This window comes from Erythrolamprus reginae, chromosome Z (genome assembly GCF_031021105.1).
Source record: "Erythrolamprus reginae isolate rEryReg1 chromosome Z, rEryReg1.hap1, whole genome shotgun sequence".
NCBI classification, from domain to species: domain Eukaryota; kingdom Metazoa; phylum Chordata; class Lepidosauria; order Squamata; family Dipsadidae; genus Erythrolamprus; species Erythrolamprus reginae.
In genome coordinates this window covers 150639806-150663923 of record NC_091963.1, presented here as the reverse complement: position 1 = coordinate 150663923, position 24118 = coordinate 150639806, and the positions used below count along the sequence as shown (strand labels likewise).

At 44.8% G+C, this 24118-nt stretch overlaps 1 protein-coding gene across 1 annotated transcript in view; it reads right to left on the bottom strand.

The window, feature by feature from the left end:
• Window positions 1-2226: 2226 nt before the first annotated feature.
• LOC139154718 (neuroligin-2-like) overlaps window positions 2227-24118 on the bottom strand; it is a 77762-nt gene continuing 55870 nt past the window's right edge. Inside the window, exons 4-6 of the mRNA XM_070729635.1 lie at window positions 10638-10787; window positions 6238-6423; window positions 2227-3657 (exon numbers count right to left, since the gene is read on the bottom strand). Coding sequence (XP_070585736.1) covers window positions 2864-3657; window positions 6238-6423; window positions 10638-10787 — 1130 coding nt within the window. The 3' untranslated portion in view covers window positions 2227-2863. The remainder of the gene's footprint in view (window positions 3658-6237; window positions 6424-10637; window positions 10788-24118) is intronic.

Here is a 24118-nt window from a genome sequence, read left to right as displayed (position 1 = left end):
TTTATATTCACAGAAAATAATTTAATTTCCTTATTCATTCTTCGTCAACTATCTTGCCCTTTTGCTGCTTCTAAGCTCTCTGTAATTTTCTGTTTTCTCCCCTTTCCCCTTGCTTATCTTGTCTGTTCTCTCTTCCTCTATCTCTCCTTCCTCTTGGCTTGTTGTCTCCAGTTCTATGCTGCTTTCCCCTTCTTTTTTCAGGTGTTCTCGGATAAAGTTATCTGCTTGTTCTAGTGTTTCTATATTTATTTTCTTCCCCTTCCACGTTAGCATCACCCCCTCTGGCACTAGCCATCTAAATTGTATCTCGTTTTTTATTAATTTGTTTGTGAAGTAGTGGTAATCCCTCCTTCGTTCCCTAATTCTTTTAGGTATTTGTTTTAACACAATTATGTCTTTCCCTTTGTACGTTAAGACCCCTCTGGTGTTCCTGTATATCTCGTCTCTCAGGGTTTTTTTTGTAAATCTAAGGTGGACCTCTCTGGGGAGTTGATGGCGACGTGCGTAGTTGGTTTGCACTCGGTATACCTCGTCTACGTGGTTAATTAGTTCACTATCATTTATTTTTAGCTCTTCCGCAAAAAGTTCAACTACAGTCGCAAACAGGTTCTCCCCTTTTTCTTCGGGTATATTTTGTAGCCTGAGATAGAATGAGGCTTTTTCGAATTCTAATTGGGCAATGGCCCCTTCTAAATCTTTATTTACCCTCCTAAGGTCTTCTTCGTTTTTATTTAATCTCAGCTTGTTCGCTTCTGTTGTCTCTTCCACTTGTTGAATTTTAATTTCCTGTCTGTCTACTGCTTCCTTAACATCTTCTATTATACTGTTAAATTTGGCAAAGTTTTCATTTACTTCCTCAAATTTTTTTTGTGTCTCTTGGTGGTTTTTAACTATAGTTTCTTGGGTTTGATTGGCGGATTCCTGTTGTTTTATCATAAATTCTTGAATTTTGTCTAGGGAATTTTGTAAGCTTTGAAGCGAGGGTGCCTGATCCTTAATTTCTCCTGTAACTATGTCGGAAGTTGAAGAGGATTTCTGCACAGCTGGTGATAGTAGGGTTAAATTACCCCTTCTCAATGACTTGGTTAAAGTCTGTTGAGTTGCCATTTGTAATAGGTTTTAACCTTCTAATAATTAAATCAATATCTAATCAATCTATTCTATATCTAATCAATTAGTCAAATTACTCTTTAACAATTAATTCAGTATATGACCAGTCGAACCAATCAATTTATACAACTTATTTTTCAAAAAAGAGAAAGGGTAGAATTAATGCTTTCAATTATTATCGGTGTTTCAATATTTAAACAGTATTTAATCTAACTTAGCTTATTCTTTTCAGACTTATGCTTGATATTCTAACTTATATCTTAATATTTAGTATTTAATCCTTAATATCTAATATCTTAATATCTAATAATATCTAATACTTAATGCTATTGTATTTAATACTTAATACTTAATCAATATTCAATATACAGTATATAATACACAGTTAATTAATTAATGGTTAAGAGATCAACAGTTGAGTAGTTAAGTAGTTAAATAATAGTTGAATAAATCCTTATAAATATTATATATAAACAATTTTTGAGAGTAGAGGTAGAGATTTAGATAATAATAATATAGTTATAGCTTTAGCAAGTCCTGTAAGGTCCCTTTCAACTCTAATAATAAATAAATGAATGAATGAATGAATGAATGAATGAATAAATAAATAAAACTACTCACAAATTAATCATGAAATCTACAGAACTGTAAAGCCTACAAACTTGAAATTTGCCACGTGTTTTCCTCGTGCCTTCTAGGTGCTCACTAAAAAAATGATATTTTTTTTCCAAAACAGCCATTGGAGTGTGAGCATTTTTATTAACATGCTAAGGAGTTCTACTCACCCCTCCCCACCTGAAAATAAATCTGATGCAAATGCAAAAAAACATAAGCAGAGTTCAGTTTCGCTTTTGCTTTCACGCCAGCAAGCACCTTTACTTTCTGTGCTAAGCCACGCACAGACACCTTCCTGTCTCCTCCTTGTTCACACAGATATTGTTTGAGTTTCCAAACACCGCCTCAATTCTCTCACATACTAACAGGATGCTAGCCAGATGAATACAGATGGACAGTGGTGGGCAGAGACAGATTCCCCCCTCCTTATTTTCCTCCTCAGTTCAGATCAATCTGTTCATTCTACTGTAACACCAGTTAAAGAAAAAAGAGGCAAAAAAATGCAGGAAAAGATTTACAGATATGATTAGGAAACACACGAGTAAGGGAAGCTCCCTATTCCTCCTGTGGCCAGTTCTATGTGGCATGCTCCGGAGTCAGCTCACCCGACAGCCTGGTCATTCTCCAGCCACAGAGCAAAACCAGGAATGTTCTTTATAGGGAGGTCCTGAGCCATTCATCTGAAGGATGAGTTGATGGATGAATGGATGAATTGATTTATAGGCCACCCAACTCCTTACTGGGCGGCTCACAGTTTAAAGTCTATGTTATGCAAATAATGTCTTCATCTGTAACAGAAACTTAGCATAAGAAAATAATAGTTTCTTTTTAAACTACCCATTAATTTTCAAGTTTTAAGTGCCAATTTATCAAGCTCCGTCATATAGTTCTGTAGTGAAGCACAGGTATTTAGCTTGTTGTTGTTGTTGTTGCTGCAGCAGCAGCAACAACAACAACAACAATATATTTAAGAGCTTTAGGGCAGGACAAGGAACAATGGACAGAAACCAACCAAGGAAAGAAGCAACCTGGAATTAAGGAGGAAATTCCTGACTTTGTGAACCATTAACCAGTGGAACAGCTTGCCACCAGACTCCTTAAATATCACCCTTCTCCTCACACACACATCCATCGTCTCTCACCCTGTCTTCGCAAAATTGGTCCAGTAGGTCATCACCACGGCGCTCAGCATGACATCGTTCTTGGAGAAGTTGCAAGGAAAGAGGTCCGTGGCACCGATCATGGGCACACCAAAGACGTATGGGATCTCGTCCCCGTGGGCCGCGTCTGCCCACTCGGGTCGTGTATCTGTCTGGCAGTGGTGGTAGAAAGTGTAGAAGTAGACGGGGGACTGGTACTCGGCGTGGAGCTTTGCAGTGGCCACGGCCGGCGCCACCCACTGGTGGTCCGTGAAGAGAGCCAGGAGGGTTTTGCGGCGCATCTCACCATTGTCTCGGTCAGCCCAGTCCGTGTACATGAACTTGATGGTCTCCCGTAAGATGTCCTTGCCTTCCGGGTAGCCGTACAGGTTGTCCACAAAGTTGGAGATGGTGAAGTCGAAGTAGCTGGCAGAGATGCCGTCTTCGTTCTCCATGGAGTCCTCCACAAACTTCAAGCCTTCCCCTTGGTTGACGCCTATGAGGATGTCATAGTTGAGGAACTCGCCTTGCTGCATCAGGATCTCAGGATCGTCCGGCACCACGTCACCGTCCACCACAGGGCCGAAAGCGATGTGGTAGCGTGCGGGCTGGATGTCTTGGTCCACCAGCTCCCGGTAAGGTTTCCGCCGTAGACATTCCACCGTGCTGCTGGTGTCCATGTGGTCACAGCCGACTTTGGAGGCTAACATCCGGGTGTATTTGAGTGGCTGGTAGTTGACGGACCAACTTGAGATGGCAGTACCACTCTGAGCGATGGCTTTCTGGAACAAACCTGTTGGGCAGGGAAGGAGACAAAGGGGTCAGCGACCCAGGGATGGGACCCAAAAGGATAACGTGACCAGCTCTAAGGTTAGAACATAGGATAGCAATAGCACTTAAGACTTACTATATTTTTCGGAGTACAGTGATACCACATTTTACGAACCCCTCGTCATACGAACTTTTTGAGATATGAACCTGGGGGTCAAGATTTTTTTGCCTTTTCTTCTGAACTATTTTCACCTTACAAACCTGCCAACGCCGCTGGGATGCCCCATCTCCGGACTTCTGTTGCCAGGCGAAGGCTCCCCTTATTGGGAAACCCCACCTCCGGACCTTCCGTTGCCAGCGAAGCGCCCTTTTTTGCACTGCTGGGATTCCCCTGAGGCTCCCCTCGATGGGAAACCCCACCTCTGGACTTCCGTGTTTTTGTGATGCTGCAGGGGAATCCCAGCAGGGGAATCCCAGCATCGCAAAAACGGGCACTTTGCTGGCAACGGAAGTCCGGAGGTGGGTTTCCCATGGAGGAGAGCCTCAACAGAATCCCAGCAGAGCAAAAACGGGTGCTTTGGCTGGGAAAAGGGGTGAATTTTGGGCTTGCACGCATTACTCGCTTGTCCATGTATTCACTATGGGAAACTTTGTTTTGTCTTACGAACTTTTCACCTTATGAACCTCATCCCGGAACCAATTAAGTTTGTAAGACAAGATATCACTGTATATACTTTTTTCCTCCCTAAAAGAGGCTGATAATTGGGGTCCGTCTTATACTCTGAATATAGCTTTTTTTTCCAGCCCTAACTAGCTGCTAATGATCTTCCCAGCTCTTCCCTTGCAGGCTCTTTCATTGTTTCTCTCTGCGAAGAATGTTTTCCAAGCCCTAAGTCTTTGCAGGGTTTTTTTTCATTGCTTTACTTGCTCCAAATGTTTCTTTTTAGGTGCTAATAATGCTTCCAACTCTTACTGGCTTGCAAGCTCTTTCATTGTTACTCTCTCTGAATAAAGGTTTTTTAAAGCCCTAACCAGGGGATAAAATAGTGTGCTGGATAAGGACGCTAATCAGATGAATACCTGGTAAGCAGATCCTTTTCCCCATTTTGTTTCCCAAAAACTAAGGTGCGTCTTATTCTCCAGTGCGTCTTATTCTGAAAAATATGGTATATATCGCTTCATAAGTGCTTTAACAGCCTTCTCTGAACCAACAATCCGGGTCTTTGTTTTTCCGACCTCGGAAGGAAGGACGGAAGGCTGCATCAACCTTGAGCCGGTCAGGATTGAACTGCTGGCAGCGGGCAGAGTCAGCCTTCAATACTAAATTCTAACCACTGTGTCACTATGGCTTCCTTCCTTCCTTCTCATCTTCCTTCCTTCCTTCCTTCCTTCCCTCCCTCCATCCTTCCTTCCTTCCCTCCTTCCTCCCTCCCTCTCTCCCTTCCTTCCTTCCTCCCTTCCTTTCTTCCTTCCCTCCCTCCCTCCCCAAGCAATAGCATTTAGACCTATTTATTTTATTTATTATTTATTAGTTGGACTTGTATGCCGCCCCTCTCCGAAGACTCGGGGTGGCTCACAACAAGTAAAAACAGTCACAACAATCCAATTAATTAAAATATTTAACGATTTAAGAAAACCCCCATGTAATAGCAAACACACACACAAGCATACCATGTATAAATTAACATGCCCAGGGGAGATGTTTAGTTTCCCCATGCCTGACGGCAAAGGTGAGTCTTAAGGAGTTTTCGGAAGGCAGGAAGAGTAGGGGCAGTTCTAATCTCCGGGGGGAGTTGGTTCCAGAGAGCCGGCGCCGCCACAGAGAAGGCTCTTCCCCTGGGACCCGCCAACCGGCATTGTTTAGTTGACGGGACCCGGAGAAGGCCCACGACAGATAGATAGATAGATAGATAGATAGATAGATAGATAGATAGATAGATAGATAGATACTATATACCACGATAGATAGATAGATAGATAGATAGATAGATAGGTAGGTAGGTAGGTAGGTAGGTAGGTAGGTAGGTAGGGGGAGAGAGAGAGAGAGAGAGAGAGAGACAGACAGACAGACAGACAGACAGACAGATAGATATATGGATGAATGGGATAGATAGATAGATAGATAGATAGATAGATAGATAGATAGATAGATAGATAGATAGATAGATAGATAATGATAGATAGGGGGGGAGAGAGAGAGAGACAGACAGACAGACAGATAGACAGACAGATATATGGATGAATGGGATAGATAGATAGACAGACAGACAGACAGACAGACAGACAGACAGACAGACAGACAGACAGACAGACAGAAGGAAGGAATAGCTAGGTAGATGATGGATGGATGGAGTGAGTGAGTCTTCAGGTGTGATCTGTCTCTTTTTATGCCTTCCACTTTAATTCCTTTTTTCAATCCTTCGCTCTCGTCTCAATGTACACCAACCTAGTTAATGTCCCTACAACCACGTCATCCCTTCAAATCCATACCCACAAAATAAGCTACGCCCACAGTGTGGTAGTAAAAAAAATCACAGCCCATCACTGCCCCCTCCCCCCCACTATCGCTACCATCATCCGCAGCCGGTTGCAGCGCCACTACCTTCTGAGTGATGAGACAGGATGAGCAGATTGACACAGGAAGCCCCAGCTCCAGATCCAAAGATGGTGATGCGTTCCGGATCTCCCCCAAAATGACCGATGTTCTCGTTCAGCCACCTCAAGGCCTGAATCTGGTCGAGGAGGCCGTAGTTCCCCTTGGCCGACTGATCCCCGGTGCTCATGAACCCTGTTGGGAGAAGAGGGGGCAAAAATCAGAAAAAGACGAATGGTGGTATTGTGTCACCACCAAAACACCCCCATCATCTATTAGCATCAGTTGCTCTTGATCTGGTCTTGCAGTGGGTGTATCTCAACCTGGGCTACTTTAAATTGAGTGGACTTCAGTTCCCAGAATCCCCCAGGCAGCCAAGTGATTACCAGAATTTAGCAAAGCGCAGGACACAGGTGGGGTGAAATCCAAGCAGGTTCTAAGATTCGACTACTGTAATGCTCTCTACATGGGGCTACATTTGAAGAGTGTTCGGAAACTTCAGATCGTGCAGAATGCAGCTGCGAGAGCAGTCATGGGCTTACCTAGGTATGCCCATGTCACTCCAACACTCCACAGTCTGCATTGGTTGCCGATCAATTTCCGGTCACAATTCAAAGTGTTGGTTATGACCAATAAAGCCCTTCATGGCACTGGACCAGAATATCTCCGGGACTGTCTTCTGCCGCACGAATCCCAGCGACCGATCAGGTCCCACAGAGTGGGCCTTCTCTGGGTCCTGTCGACTAAACAATGTCATTTGGCAGGGCCCAGAGGAAGAGCCTTCTCTGTGGCGGCCCTGACCCTCTGGAACCAGCTCCCCCCAGAGATTAGAATTGCCCCCACCCTCCTTTCCTTCTGCAAACTCCTTAAAACCCACCTCTGCCGTCAGGCATGGGGGAACTGAAATAACTGTTTATGTATGGCATGTTGTGTGCATGTTTTTTTTTAAATTATGGGTTTTTAGTTTTCTAATTATTGAATTTGTATTATATATTGTTTTCTGTTGTTGCTGTGAGCCGCCCCGAGTCTGCGGAGAGGGGCGGCATACAAATTAAATTAAACAAACAAACAAACAAACAAACAAACAAACAAACAAACAAATAAATAAATAAAATATTCTGGATAAACAGTAGCGAGAATTTTGAGTAGTTCAAAGAACCGCTAGCGGGAAGAGTAGTTTGAAGACCCAGGAGTGGGAATGTTGAATAGTTTGGAGAATTGCAGTGGGAATTTTGAGTACAGTGATACCTTGTCTTACAAACTTAATGGGTTCCGGGATGAGGTTCTTAAGGTGAAAAGTTTCTAAGACGAAATAATATTTCCCATAGGAATCAATGGAAAAGTGATTAATGCGTGCAAGGCCAAAATTCACCCCTTTTGCCAGCCGAAGCGCCCGTTTTTGCACTGCTGGAATTCCACTGAGGCTCCCCTCCATGGGAAACCCCACCTCTGGACTTCTGTGTTTTTGCAATGCTGCAGGGGAATCCCAGCAGGGGAATTCCCAGCATCACAAAAACGGGCGCTTCGCTGGCAACGGAAGTCCGGAGATGGGGCATCCCAGCGGCGGCGGTGGGTTTGTAAGGTGAAAATAGTTTGGAAGAAGAGGCAAAAAAATCTTAAACCCCGGGTTTGTATCTTGAAAAGTTTGTATGACGAGGGGTTTGTAAGACGAGGTATCACTGTAGTTCTGAGAACCGACAGTGGAAATTTTTAGTAGTGTAGAAAACTGGTAGTGGGAATGTTGAATAGTTTGGAGAACCAGCAAATACCACCTCTGGCTTGTTCCATAGCGGGGTGGGAATATTCTTCCCCTGCCACGCTAACCAAGCCACACCTACAGAAACGCTAGCAAAAAAATTGGATTTCGCCACTGACAGGCAAGAGGAAATGTGACCCGACGACCTATACAGTGGTCCCTCGATTTTCACGGGTTCGAACTTCGCAAAAAGTCTATACCACGGTTTTTCAAAAATATTAATTAAAAAATACTTTGTGGGTTTTTTCCCTATACCACGTTTTTTCCCGCCCGATGACATCATATGTCATCGCCAAGCTTTCATCTGCCGTTAATAAATATTTTTTTAATAAACTTTAATAAATAAACATGGTGAGTAATGACCTAAATGGTTGCTAAGGGAATGAGAAATTGCAGTTTAGGGGTTTAAAGTGTTAAAGGAAGGCTTGGGATACTGTCCATAGCCAAAAATAGTGTATTTACTTCCACATCTCTACTTCGCGGAAATTCGACCTTCGCGGGAGGTCTCGGAACACATCCCCCACGAAAATCGAGGGAACACTGTATTACTTTTTTTTAAAAAAAATAGATGGTGGGAATGTGACTGACATAATCTACCTTTATTTCTGCAAAGTTAAAAAATAGCCCAGGAGAAGCTACATTAATAAATAGGAAGAGGAAATAAAAATTTAAGTAGGAAGCTGATATGCTGGCTGGGGAATTCTGGGGATTGAAGTCCATCTGCCTTAGAGCCAGTCTCCAAACATGGCGACTTTAAGACTTGCGGACTCCAACTCCCAGAATTCCCCAGCCTGTGTATCCGTTCCCTGTTTAATTGTCCCACCTCGCTTGGGGAATTCTGGGAGTTGAAGTCCGCAAGTCTTAAAGTGGCGATGGTTGGAGGCTGCTGACTTTAAGAGTCGAAAACGAAGGACAGAATTTCTCTTTCATTTCCCCTTTTTTTAATTATTATTTTTTTCAACCCTCCCGCTTATCTCAGGAGTTGTTATTCCAGCTTTCCGGGCATGCGCTCTGACTAGGCAGCCCTGCCTTGGTAATTCCAGTGGCGGAAATGGCTTTACATTTATTTTAAACGAAGGGAGTCGAAGAACGCGATCGATCAGAAAACATCTTTTTATATCTTTTCTTCACTTTCTTTCTTTCTTTTTTCTTTTTTGGCCTGGGCTAAACACTTGAATCGACTTGTGACCGATGTCTTTTCAAAAATTCATCTGATCGTTCCATCCCGAGGCTCTTTTGCTGGAGATAACGAGGCCCGGATATTAATTATTCAACACTTTTTAAATGAAATATTAATTTCTGCTGCGCCGGGGTAAATTTCACGCCCAGAAGGGGGGGGGCGAAAAGGGGAGGGGGAGGGAGGGAGGAGAGGAGCCACACCCCACACCGATGCAGTGGACGGGGATGGTTTTTTTTAAGGCCGCAGACTTTGTGCCCAATTTGGCATCGTCGGCCTAAAAACATTAGATATCGTCCATCTTCACGGCTGAATAATTACTTGCTGTACTCCAGGGCCCATGCTCCACAGCAAAGGACGGCATGAGGAGGCTTCAGGGCAAAAATTTCATCTTTTTAATAATAATATGAGAGTGTGCATGTGTGTGTGTTTGTGTGCATTGGTTGGTGATGAAACCATGACATCATTCGTAGGACCAGTGGGAAAAACAATTGAAAATCAGGATTGTGTGTTTTATTGCTACGAAACAGGAACGGGCCATCACAACAACCGTTTTTAAAGCTACCCTTTAAAACCCACAATTGTTTCTCCATCTTGGCCACATTAAGACTGTTGGATTTCAACTCCCAGAATTCCTCAGCCACCATATCAGTTTTGCCACATAACTGTTCATGCCATCTAGCCGGCATTTAACCCATTTCTTAATTTAGTTTTCCATAGGGTTTTTTTTTTTTAATTTGCTGAAATCAAGATACATTACATGGACCACATTCCCACCATCTATTTAAAAAAAAATTACCCAATTTAAAAAAAAGTGATATCTAGCGAGATTTCTTCACAGTGGCTGGGGATTTTGGGAGTTGAAATCCACAAGTCTTAAAGTTGCCATGTTTGACCCCTTTAAGACTTGTGGACTTCAACTACCAGAATTCTTCAGCCAGCCATGCATGATAGAGTTGGAAGAGGCCAGAAGGGTCATGTAAGTCAGGTGTCTCCAAACTTGACCCCCTTTAAGACTTGTGGACTTCAACTCCCAGAATTCCTCAGCCAGCCATGCATGATAGAGTTGGAAGAGGCCAGAAGGGTCATGTAAGTCAGGTGTCTCCAAACTTGATCCCCTTTAAGACTTGTGGACTTCGACTCCCAGAATTCCTCAGCCAGCATCGCCTTAAAGGGACTAGCTGGCTGAGAAATTCTCGAAATCGAAGCCCACAAGTCTATTTTTAAAGATGTTTTTCTTTTGATTCCAAAGGAAGTTAAAAATGCAAAAAAAAGAAGTCTCAAAGGGGCCACATTTGCTGTCTGGGGAGTTCTGGGAGTTGACGTCCTCAAGTCTTAAAGGGGCCACATTGGTCGAGGCCCTGATTTATGGCGAAGGGATCTGACTCCCCCACAGAAAATTCCTGACCTCTGGGGTCATTCCCCCACCCTTCCCCAAGGCAGAGGCCTAGCCTGGGACCCCCCTCTCCCCCATACCCAGCACGCCGAGCCGGTAGTTGAGCGTGACAACAATCACATTTCCATACGCAGCCAGCACGCTGCCGTCAAACATGTTTCCGGTGCCTTCCATGTACGACCCGCCATGGATGAAGAGCATGACGGGTTTTTTGCCACTGTCTCGGATATCTGTGGGGCGAGAAAAGTCACCGGCGTGAGCATCAGAGAAAGCCAAGTCAGAGCAGTCCATCTTTTGACACAGCCCCCAATCTCTTAAACCAGGAGATGCCCACAGCCACGTCGTCTGAGGGGGGGCAGAAGTAGACATCTTGCTACTCAGAGCCGTGGACCTGCTGTGGTCAACTCCAATCTTTATACGCAGGGAAGCAACAGTCCACAGGGAAAGAGGTCTTAGGACCGTGATGGCAAACCAGTGGCACGCTGAGCCATATCTCAGGGCCCACAAGGCGTTGCCCTACGTCAGCTCCGGCAAGCTGGCCAGTAGATTTTCGGCCTTTCGGAGGGCATCGGGAGGCTCTTTTCACCCTCCCCGGGCTTCAGGAAAGCCTTTGGAGGCCTGTGGATGGTGAAAAAAGCAGACCCAATGGGCCTGTTGGAAGTTTGGAAATGAACTTCCAATAGGCCCGGTTGGGTCATTTTTCGCCCTCCACAAGCTTCAGGAAACCCTCTGGAGGCCTGTGGATGGCAAAAAACCCAGGCCCAACGGGCCTACTGAAAATGAACCTCCAGTAGGCCCAGTTGAGCCATTTTTCACCCTCCACAGACTTCAGGAAAGCCCCTGGAGGCCTGTGGATGGTGAAAAATGGCCCAACGAGCCTATCGGAAGCCTGGAGCCTTCAGTGAGGCCTGCATGCATGCGTGAAAGCCTCTGGAGCATTTGGATTATGAAAAATCCGGACCCAATGGGCCTCCTGGAAGTTTGGAAATGAACTTCTGGTAGGCCTGGTTGGGCCATTTTTTGCCCTCCACAGACTTCAGGAAACCCTCTGGAGGCCTGTGGATGGCGAAAAACAGCCCAGTGGGCCTAGTGGAAGTCTGGAGGCTTCAGTGAGGCCTGCGTGCATGCGCAGAAATTGCAGTGGTGGTGGGAGGTTGTGAGAGTGGAGGGAGTACAGTACATTGCAATATGAATGTGGACATGCATGGGCACACCATCTCATGCGCACCCTTTTGACACCCAAGCAAAAAAAAAAAAAAGAGTTTCGCCATCACTGTGTTAGGACCTTCGGACCTCCGGATTAACCAACCCAACCGATTCAAGGAGTCTCGACTAGCACCAATGACGTTACCTAGTTCGGGGGACGAAACGTCTATTGACTATTGCAATGCGCTCTACACGGGGCTGCCCTTGAAGAGTGTTTGGAGAATACAACAGCGCGTGCAATAACGGGTATACCAAGGTACACCCCTATTACTCTGACTTTACGCAAGCTGCATTGGTTACCTGTTGGTCTCCGAGCGCAATTCATGGTGTTGGTTATCACCTTTAAAGCCCTACATGGTTCAGGGCCAGGCTATTTACAGGACTGCCTCTTCCCTCATTGAGGCCACAGAGTCGGCCTTCTCCAAGTCCCGTCTGCCAAACAATATCGGTAGGGAAGAGCCTTCTCTGTGGTGGCTCTGACCATTTGGAATCAACCAGCTCCCTGAGATCTGCACAATTTTCACCCTACCAGAAAGCAGTTAAGACCTGGCTTTTCTAGCAGGCCTGGAATTAGGATTGATTGCAAGTATGTATGGTTTTTTTAAAAATGTTATTACTATCTTATTGTATTGTTGGGTTTTATTATTAGATTTTAACTGTTTTTTTAAAATTGTTGTTGTATTTATTCCTACTGTTGCCTGCTCAGAGTCCGTTTTCGAACGAGCAGCATATAAATACAATTACAAGCTGGGGAGAGCACCCCCACCACGAGAGAAACCCCCTCAACCCAAACGAAGCCCCATGGAGGAGACCCAAGAGGAGGACCACCACCTAAACTCAGAAACCACCACCCAATCTCAGAAGCCGGAGTGGGGAGGGTCTAGCAAGAGAGGAGGGGAGACTGGGAGGCTTGGGGGGGGGCAGTGGCAGGAGTCTCATGAAAGGTGGAAGCAGGAGGCAACTGGACAACTCGCTAGATAAGAAGACTTTGATTCCTACCAGGTGGTTTTATATAGAAACACAGAAGACTGACGGCAGAAAAAGACCTCCTGGTCCATCTATTCTGCCCTTATACTGTTTCTTGTAGGATAGATCTATGTTTATCCCAGGCATGTTTCAATTCAGTCCCTGTGGATTGACCAACCACGTCGGCTGGAAGTTTGTTCCAAGCATCTACTCCTCTTTCTGTCAAATAATATTTTCTCACGTTGCTTCTGATCTTTCCCCCAACTGACCTCAAGATTGTGCCCCCTTGTTCTTGGGTTCACTTTCCTATTCAAAACACTTCCCTCTTGAACCTTATTGAACCCTTGAAGGTATTTAAACGTTTCGATCATGTCCCCCCCTTTTCCCTTCTGTCCTCCAGACCAGTGTTTCCCAACCTTGGCAACTTATTTATTTATTTATTTATTGGATTTGTATGCCGCCCCTCTCCGTAGTCTCGGGGTGGCTAACAACAGTAATAAAAACAGCATGTAAATCCAATACTAAAACAACTAAAAAACCCTTATTTTAAAACCAATCATACATACAAACATACCATGCATAAATTGTAAATGCCTAGGGGGAAAGAGTATCTCAGTTCCCCCATGCCTGACGGCAGAGGTGGGTTTTAAGGAGCTTACGAAAGGCGAGGAGGGTGGGGACAATTCTAATCTCTGGGGGGAGTTGGTTCCAGAGGGCCGGGGCCGCCACAGAGAAGGCTCTTCCCCTGGGCCCCGCCAAACGACATTGTTTAGTTGACGGGACCCGGAGAAGGCCCACTCTGTGGGACCTAACTGGTCGCTGGGATTCGTGCAGCAAACTTGAAGATATTTGGACTTCAACTCCCAGAATTCCCCAGCCAGCAAATGTTGTCTGGGGAATTCTGGGAGTTGAAGTCCAAATATCTTCAAGTTGCCAAGGTTGGGAAACACTGCTCCAAACTATACAGATTGAGTTCATTGAGTTTTGGGGAGCAACTTAAACTTGGAGGAGAAGGAATATGGCCAGTAGGTTAGGAAGGTCAGCAGCAGGAGTTAAGGGCTAAGTGGAGGCATTGCAAAGGCCGGAGGGTCCAAGAAACTCAACTGCAAACTTCTGGAGATGTTTTGACTCGATTCTCCACTTTTGCAAATGAATTCTGGCAGATGGCGGGGGCCCCTCCCACCCCTTGCAAATTGCAAGCCAGCTTCTCTCTCTATATTTTGTGTGCGTGTGTGATGGGGTGTGTGTGAAGGTAAAGCAACCCACCAATGCCCCTTCTATCCTCCACACACGCAAACACACACACCGCAAGCCCCTGCTTTTGTTTCTAGGTCACATCCCATTTCCATAGCAACCCGGAGCCTAATTAATTCAGTGCGAGGGGAGAGCGTTAATTAGGCACACGGAGGTCTTAATTAGCAGTTTCCACTCGGCCCCTCCCCTTGTCTTTCCTGGGGGGAAAGAGCAGGGAAGGGGGGGCTAAGAAAAGGCAGCCCCCCCTCTTGCATCTTTGCATTATGGGGGCATCTTTGGCGGCCTCTGGGCATCCAGGCACAGCTGCCTCACTGGAGGGTCCTTGCAAATGCCCCCCCTCCCTCTCTTCTTTTCTTTCTTTCTTTCTTTCTTTCTTTCTCTTTTCTTCTTTTCTTTTTTCTTTTTCTTTTTTCTTTCTTTCTTTCCTTTCTTTCTTCCTTTCTCCATATCTTCCATTCCTTCCTTCCTCCCCCTCCCTTTCCTCCTCTTTTTTCTTTTTCTTTTTTCTTCTTTTCTTTCTTCCTTCCTTCCTTTTTATTTTCTTTCTTTTTTCTTTTAATTCTTTTTTTTCTTTCCTTCCTTCCTTCCTTCATTCTCCATCCCATCCTTTCTCTTCCACCCTTGCTCCCTCCCACTTTTTTTCCCTCCCTCCCCCCTTCATCCTTCCTTCCTTCCCCTCCCTTCTCTTTCCTTCCTTCCTTCCTCCCCCCCTTCCTCCCTTGCTCCATCCCATTCTTTCTTCCATTTTTTCTTCCATCCTCCCTCACTTTCTGCCACTTTCCCTCTCTCCCACCTTCCTTCCTTCCTTCTCCATCCCATCCTTCCTCTTCCTCCCTCCCTCCCTCCCTCTCTTCATACTTTCTCCCTCCCTCCCTTCCTTCCTTTTCCACTGGTTGTTTGCAGTTAAAATTAAACTTTCTATACACTTTCTCCCTGCTGCTTAAGGTCCCCTGCCTTGAGTTAGGGGTCAGACTAGAAGACCTCTGAGGTCCCTCCCAGCGTAATGTTCTCTATACAGTTAAGCATGCCATGGCCACGGGGGGGGGGGGGGGGGAGGAGGTCCTTTACCCCACGAGGCTTGAGGGATGGCCTTGGCACTGCCCACTTCCTCCCTAACCTCTAAAAGTGGCTGATCTAGCTCCCAAACCTTCCCAAAAACATGTCCCCCAATCACATGAACAATACCAGGCAGTTGAGCGATGGTATTAATTGCACACAATTGAACTGAATGTAGTTTGAATTATAGTTCAATCCAATCTAATTTTACGGGCTGGCCTTGCCACGTCTCCTGCCACCACAACCAAATTACAGATCTCTCTCAATGCCTCCTTACCCGGCAGTCTTCTACGTTCGGTTTCAAAGGGCGTTAGCAATAGCGACAGCATTTAGACTTATATACCACTTCACAGTGCTTTTACAGCCCTCTCTAAGCGGTTGACAGAGTCGGCATATTTGGCCCCAACAATCGGGGTCCTTGTTTGACCCAGCTCGGAAGGATGGAAGGCTGAGTCAACCTTAGAAACATAGAAGACTGACAGCAGAAAAAGACCTCCTGGTCCACCTAGTCTGCCCTTATACTATTTTCTGTATTCTATCTTAGGATGGATCTATGTTTATCCCAGGCATGTTTAAATTCAGTGACTGTGGATTTACCAACCACGTCTGCTGGAAGTTTGTTCCAAGCATCTACTATTCTTTCAGTAAAATAATATTTTCTCACGTTGCTTTTGATCTTTCCCCCCAACTAACTTCAGATTGTGTCCCCTTGTTCTTGGGTTCACTTTCCTATTAAAAACACTTCCCTCCTGAACCTTATTTAACCCTTTAACATATTTAAATGTTTCGATCATGTCCCCCCTTTCCCTTCTGTCCTCCAGACTCTACAGATGGAGTCCATGAAGTCTTTCCTGATACGTTTTATGCTTCAGACCTTCCACCATTCTTGTAGCCCGTCTTTGGACCTGTTCAATTTTGTCAATATCTTTTTGTAGGTGAGGTCTCCAGAACTGGACACAGTATTCCAAATGTGGTCTCACCAGCGCTCTATATAAGGGGATCACAATCTCCCTCTTCCTGCTTGTTATACCTCTAGCTATGCAGCCAAGCATCCTACTTGCTTTTCCTACTGCCCGACCACACTGCTCACCCATTTTGAGACTGTCAGAAATCACGACACCTAAATCCTTCTCTTCTGAAGTTTTTGCTAACACAGAACTGCCAATGCAATACTCAGATTGAGGATTCCTTTTCCCCAAGTGCATTATTTTACATTTGGAAACATTAAACTGCAGTTTCCATTGCTTTGACCATTTATCTACCTTGAGATTTGAACTGCTGAATTACAGCTCGTGCTTAGCTAAGTGAAGTAGCCTGCAGTGCTGTACACTCTAACCACTGAGCCAGCCCGGGCTCCTGTACCCAGAATTCCTCGTACACAAAATGTGGGTTGGGTCAGTGATTCTTCAACTTTAGTAACTTGAAGGTGTGTGGATGTCAACTCCTAGAACTCCCTGGCATGGATCCATTCCTTTTGATAGGTATACCTATTTGTGGTACACTTACTCTCTTGTAATCCCTTCCTCTGCAATCCCTCTGCTCTGCAATCTCTCTGCTGCGTAATCTCTCTGTTAGGGAATTCTGGGAGTTGAAATTCACCCATCTTACAAGTGTCCAAGGTTGATAAACCTTGCTTTAAGCCAGTGTTTCCCAACCTTGGCAACTTGGAAATATCTGGACTTCAACTCCCAGAATTCCTCAGCCAGCGAATGCTGGCTGGGGAATTCTGGGAGTTGAAGTCCAGATATCTCCAAGTTGTCAAGGTTGGGAAACACTGCTTTAAGCCATCACCGTCATCTTCAGGGGCCAAAATTCTACCAGGGAACTGAACTGGCCATAGCTAACAGCTGCGAGAATTGGGGATGTCTAGTTTAATGAAAAGAAGGACTAGGGGGTCACATGATAGCAATCTTCCAATATTTGAGGGGCTGCCTCAAAGAAGAGGAGGGGGTATACCTATTTTACAAAGCCCACTGAAGGCAGGACAAGACACCATGGATGGAAACTAATTGAGGAGAGAATCAGTCTAGAACTAAGGAGAAACTTCCTGACACTGAGAACAATTAAGCGGTGGAACAACACGCCACTAGAAGTTGTGGGTGCTCCATTACTAGAGGATTTTAAGAAGACATTGGACAACCATTTCTCCAGAATGGTATAAGGCAATGAGCCGGGGTGGCGCAGCAGGTAGAGTGCTGTACTGCAGGCCACTGAAGCTGACTTGTAGATCTGTAGGTCAGCGGTTCAAATCTCATCACCGGCTCAAGGTTGACTCAGCCTTCCATCCTTCCGAGGTGGGTCAAATGAGGACTCGGATTGTGGGGCCAATAGCCTAGCTCTGTTAAGAAAGTGCTATTGCTAACATGTTGTAAGCCGCCCTGAGTCTAAGGAGAAGGGCGGCATAAAAATCAAATAAATAAATAAATGATGGCAAACCTTTTTTTCCCCTTGGTGCCGAAAGAGTGTAGGCGTGCACTATTTTGCATGCGCGAGTGCCCATACCCATAATTTAATGTCTGGGGAGGTTGAAAACAGCTTCTCCCACCATCCAGAGGCTCTCTGGAGGCTGAAATGGCCTGTTTCCCAACTTCTGGTGGGCCCAGAAGGCTCCTGTTTCACCCTCCCCAGCCTTGAAAGGCTTCCCTGGAGCCAGGGGAGGGTAAAAACGCCCTCCCCTGTCCCTCCGCAGGCTCTCTGGAAGCCAAAAACACCCTTCCAGAGCCAAAAATCAGATGGCTGGCACACACATGCACGTTGGAGCTGAGCTAGGTCAACAGCTCATGTGCCAGCAGATATGGCTCTGTGTGCCACCTGTGGCACCCAGGCCATAGGTTCGCTATTAAGGTATAAGGTTTTCTGCTAGAAGCAGGGGGGTTGGACTAGAAGACCTCCAAGGCCCCTTCTAACTCTTAAGGATGGTTCTAATGTCCACCTAACTCGTTCCAGGGTTGTACAGACTCTTCGTTCATTCCCAACTAGACACTAGACCCATGTGACATGTGGTTTCTGAAACTCTTGGATTCTCAACTAGCAGCCATCCCAAAACATCTGGGGCTACTGTACATCACAACTGTTCAATGTATCCAGCAGATCTCAAGATGTTTTCCCAGGAGGATGGAAACCACAGGGAGCTAATCTCCAGAAGATGTGTAGGTGGGGAATTGGGCGTCCTGCCAGAAGCATAAAAAAACCCACCAATGTGCCAAGCCAGCACATTTCCAAAAGTCATGCTTTGGAGAATCCTCGAGTCGCAGCCAACTCTTCCTTCCTTCTCCTTGTAGAAGACTTTTTGGGAGCTGAAAACATCTTGGAAACTTAAGTTAAGGAAGATCATTCTCGTACCTCCAAAATTGGCAACTTTTTAAGACTTGTGGACTTCAACTCCCAGAGTTCCTCAGTCAACTTTTCTGTAACTAGTGTGTATGCCCATTGTGGCCTGCTTACTCTCTTATAATCCCCCTGCAATCCCCTGGAAGCTGTGAGGGTCTGGGTGGGAGTCAACAGGCTGAAGCTCAACCCTGCCAAGACTGAGTGGCTGTGGGCCCTGCTTCCTAAGGACCATACCATCTGTCTGTCTCTGGTGCTCTGGGGAAAAGAAATAAACCCTTCAGATAGAGTTCGCAACTTGGGCGTCCTCCTAGATACGCAGCTGAGACTATTATTATTTGTTTGTTTGTTTTATCAAGTATGTATTGGTGGTATACAAAGATATAATAATATTTATATACATGATACTATAAGAGAGAAACATTAGGACAGGGGACGGAAGGTACGCTGGTGCACTTATGCACGCCCCTTACTGACCTCTTAGGAATCGGGAGAGGTCAACAATAGTGTAAAGGTAAAGTTTGGGGGGTGGGGGTTAGGTGATGATACTACAGATTCTGGTAGTGAGTTCCATGCATCAACTACTCAGTTACTAAATCTCGATCAGGGCAAATCAATAGATGCAATTTACATCGACTTCTGTAAAGCCTTTGACTCAGTGGTTCATGACAAACTATTTCTAAAGCCCAAATCCCATGGCAATTTAGGATCCCTCTATAGTTGGATAACATCGCTCAGCTGTGGCTAGGAGGACCTTCGCACAAGTCTGTCTTGTGCATCAGTTGTGACCCAACCTAGACTGGGAGGCTCTTTGCAAAGTCAACCCTGCCCTCATCACCTTATGCCTTGACTATTGCAATGCGCTCTACACAGGGCTACCCTAGAAAAGCGTTCAGAGACTTCAACTGGTTCAAAATGCAGCCATGCGAGTTATCATTGGTGTACCAAGGTACACACATCATTCCAATTCTCTGGGAGCTGCATTGATGACCAGTGGGTCTCCGGACACACCCTAGATCTCAATGAATGAAATATTTTCATTGAATATTTCATTCGCACAACTATTCCATTTGCACAACAGCCTGTGAAATTGATTGTCAATCAGCGTTGCTTCCTAAAGTGGACAGTTTGATTTCACAGAAGTTTGGATTTACTTGAAGTTATATTCTGTTTTTTAAGCATCCCCTTTATTTTTTTGAGCAGTGTATATTCTTAATCTAAGTTAAGGTACATTTAATAAATTAAATTGAATTTATAATTTAATTTATGAAATATATAAGTTACCCAACTCCTTACGGGCTCTGGGTTTACTCTCTTTTCATCCCTTCCTCTGCGACAAAACCAGGCCTGGCTGACTGGGGGATTCTGGGAGTCGAAGTCCACCCACCTTCCCAGTGTCACTTCAGGAGAACCACGGGGAGAATCCCAAGATCTTCATCCATTTGATGATTAAAAAACCCCCCAATGTTCAGGCTTCATCGCATCACATCGTGAGCTACTTTCTGTTCTGGAAGGATTTTCGAGGCTGGATTGTCTCCAGGAGAGAGAGGTTTGATCAACGCAGGCGTTTCCTGGAATTCCCCCAAATCTTCCATCTCCGACATCCACACACTACATTTTCGTTGTGCCTCGCTATCAGTGCTGCTTTGCCCAGAAAACGTAGGGTGGGATGTGTTGTGATTCAGCCTGAGGCTCCTCAGGGACCGGCTGGAGCTCTGCCAGATCCATGCCCAGAGGAGGAGGACAGTGACCAGGAGGGGGAGGACCAGGCAGACGGGGGAGAGGAACGTCAGGAGGAGGAGGAGGGAGAGCAGCCTGAGACCCCCGGGGGGGGGGCCTCTCCCCAGCTAGTAGCCTGGATTCATTGGATGAAGACGCACAGGCTATAATAGACATGAGGCACAGACATGCAGCTCAAAGAAGGGGCCAATTAGAAAGGTATTTCCATCCCTGAATTGGCAACAGCTGGGTTTGGGTGTGGTTCCCCTCAGCAGGGTTGAAAAGGCAGGCCCGCCCTTACAGTGTTGTGGAGAGTTATCAACTGGGAGTCCTGTGACCTTGCTTCGATTCTTGGCATCTCTGATCTTGGCTTGTGGCCTAGAAGTCTGAAAGACTTGGGGGAGGCGTGGGTTTTATTATCTCCAGAGTTGTTTTTGCCAGCAAGAATCCTGCTTTATTGCCTGGCCTTCGTGAAACCTCTGTGAAGCTTCATAGTGTTCCTGTCTGTAAGAACAGTTTTTGTTACCTGTGTTTGCTTTCCAGTATATAAACTGCCTTTGCTTTTTACCAGTGTGTCTGAATACTCTTTTTGGTTGGTGTTGGCATCTGGGGGGACCCAGACAGAACAGGATGTAGGCGGGAGAGGACTCCCAATATAGGCAGTCCTCGAGTTACGGCCACAAATGAGCCGTAGCTAAGCGAAGGTGAATTTTGCTCCATTTTGGCGACTTTTCTCGACAGTGTGGGTGAGTGAATCACGGTGGTTGTTAAGTGAGTAAGACAGTCGTTAAGCGAATCGGAGGTCGCAAAAGGGGAATCGTGTGTCCCCAGGACTCTGCGACCGTCGCAAATATGAGTTGCCAAGAGCCTCAATTTTGATCGTGCCGATGCTGCAGCGGTGAAAAATCATCACATTTTTCTTAGCGCCATTAACTTTAAATGGTCACTAAATGAAGGTCCTCAATTTACAACCATTTGTTTAGCAACAGTTAGAATTACAATGACACTTTTAAAAAAGTGATTTATGGTCAGTCCTTGCACTTACGACCATCACAGGATTCCCACTATGACATGGGTCAAAATTGGGGGACTTGGCAACTGGCAATGTATTGATGATTGTTGAATCATCAATATGTATTGATGATTGAATCACTGTGGTTGGATCACTGGAAAAAGAAGACTTATGGTCAGTCCTCACACTTACGACCATCACAGCATTCCCGCCATTGGCAACTGGCAATGTATTGAGTCTTCGGAGAGGGGCGGCATACAAATCTAATAAATTATTACTATTACTATTACTATTACTAATATTATTATTATTATTATTATTATTATTATTATTATTATTATGTCAATACAACACAGCAAACGAGATCCCTATGCTGGATTTCATATTTCATCACCAGTCGGGCGCTTCCCAAGCACCTAGGACTGATTATTATTATTATTATTATTATTATTATTATTATTATTATTATTATTATGTCAGTACAACACAGCAAACGAGATCACTATGCTGGATTTCGTATTTCATCACCAGTCGGGCGCTTCCCAAGCACCTAGGACTGCGTGATGTAGCGGCGAATTATGTGTGCGGATCCCAGTAAAGTGGCCTTTTGCAATTGACAGATGGAGATTTTGTCAATTCCGATGGTTTTCAAATGTCCGCTGAGATCCTTTGGCCCTGCGCACAGCGTGCCAAGTACCACTGGGACCACTTACAAAGTCTGCACTTTGGATCGTCTGTTGATTTTCAATTCTGGCTTTGACAGCATTTGTTCTAAAGGCCTGTTGTTGTTGTTGTTGTTGTTGTTGTTGTTGTTGCTGCTGTTGTTATTGTTGTTGTTGTTGTTGTTATTATTATTATTATTATTATTGATTATTGTTGCTGCCTCCTGGGGTCACATGATCACTATTTGCGACGGTTGATATGAAAAGTCAATAGAGGAATCTCGATTCACTTAACAACCTTGTGATTCGCTTAGCGAGCAAAAATGGTCATAAAAGCGGGTGTCTTGCTTTACAACCATCTTGCTTGGCAACATACATTCTCTCCTGGTGGTGGTCATAAATTGAGGACTATCTGTGCATACAACGCGAGGAAGAAGTTGCCAGTCCTCTTTCTTTTGGGCGGCTGAAGAAAACTTGAAATATTAATTTCTTCAGGCCAGGCCAACCATGTTTTGCCCTCTGTGGCTCACTTCAAAGACGGGTGGTTTTCCATAAAATTGTGGTTTGTTACAACAAGCCAGGATTGAACTGTGGCTTTGGAATCCGGCCTGCTCTGAAACCACCGTTTTAAAAGAAACCACATTCCCGTTCTGGACGACGGTGGGTTCCGTTCACGGCTGAAACTTCCAGCTTTCGCGTGGAGATAGGCTGAAGAGGGAGAGGATTGCGAGGCTGATCCACTTAAAAGACTCGGTTGTGTGAATAGGTCCTTGTGTGCATCGGAGCCTCCTCCGCCCTGTTTGGGATTTTGTCGGGAAGCGGCTGAAACGATGGGGGAAATAATCTACAGCAGTTGGTAAGGTTGAAGATGGGTGGACTTCAACTCCCAGAATTCCTTGCATTGCTTTTGAAGTATATGCCCATTGTGGCCTGTTTACTCTCTTATAATTCCTCCCTCTGCAATCTCTCTGCTCCAGGGAGTGGTAGGGGACAGCCAATTTGATATATCTACTAGTAGCTGGGTACCCGTGCTTCACTGCAAAATTATGTGATCGGGGTTGATTCGTTGACACTTAAAGCTTGAAAATTTATATAGAATGTGTAACTTCTTGGTATCAGAGCTTGTTAATATAAGGCAACTGGCAGTTGGAACAGAGTTCTTTTCAGGTGGGGAAGGGGAGTGGAATGTCTAACTTCTTAGCATCAGAGCGTGTTAATATAAGGCAACTGGCAGTTGGAACAGAGTTCTTTTCAGGTGGAGAGGAGGAGGAGAATGTCTAATTCCTTAGCATCAGAGAGAATACCATCACTCTGCTAAACAAATAATTCCCTCAACACTGTCAAACTATTTACTAAGTCTGCACTATTATTACTAGTAATTTTTTCTCATCATTACTATCACCCATCCCCACTTATGATTGTGTAACTATAACTTGTTGCTTGTATCCTTAAGACTTTTATTAATATTGTTTCCTGATTGGTTATATGACCCCATGACAATGTTGTACCTCACAATTCTAGACAAATGTATCTTTTTCTTTTATGTACACTGAGAGTATCTGCACCAAAGACAAATTCCTTGTGTGTCCAATCACACTCAGCCAATAAAGAATTCTATTCTATTCTATTCTATTTGATTCTATAAGGCAACTGGCAGTTGGAACAGAGTTCTGTAGGTGGGGAGGGGAAATAGAACATCTAACTCCTTAGCATAAGAGTGTGTTAATATAATAGTGTATAAGATATTTCTTATACAATATAATCTAATACTGCATCATAAATACTAAATTTCATGATTAGTATGGTCATTTAAAAAAAATCCTTAGTGAGCAGCTAGAAGCCAAGAGGAACATTTGTGCCATGTTTCAAGTTTATAGGCTTTACAGTTCTGGAGATTTCGTGATGAGTGAGTCGTATTTGGCTGTTAGAGAGAGAGAGAGATGTAGATAAATGATAGACACCGTAGATACATGATAGACAGATAGATGTGAGGGGGAGAGAAAGAGAGATAAGGATGAATGGCAGCTCAGGAAGATTATAGAAAGAGAGAGAGAGAGATACAGAGAAAGAGAGGTCGGTAGTTAGGTAGACCGACAAAGAGAGAGAGATGAAGCAAGAGAGAGAGAAAAAGAGATGGAGAGAATGAATAGGTAGGTAGGAAGACAGACAGTCAAAGAGAGGTGAAGAAAAAGAGATAGAAAGAGAGGTGATGAATAGGTAGATAGTAGACAGAGAGAGATGAGAGAAAGAGAGAGAGAGAGAGATAATAAATAGTTAGGTAGGTAGACAGATGAGAAAGAGAGAGAATGAATAGGTAGACAGACAGACAGACAGACAAAGAATAAAGATAGAAAGAAAG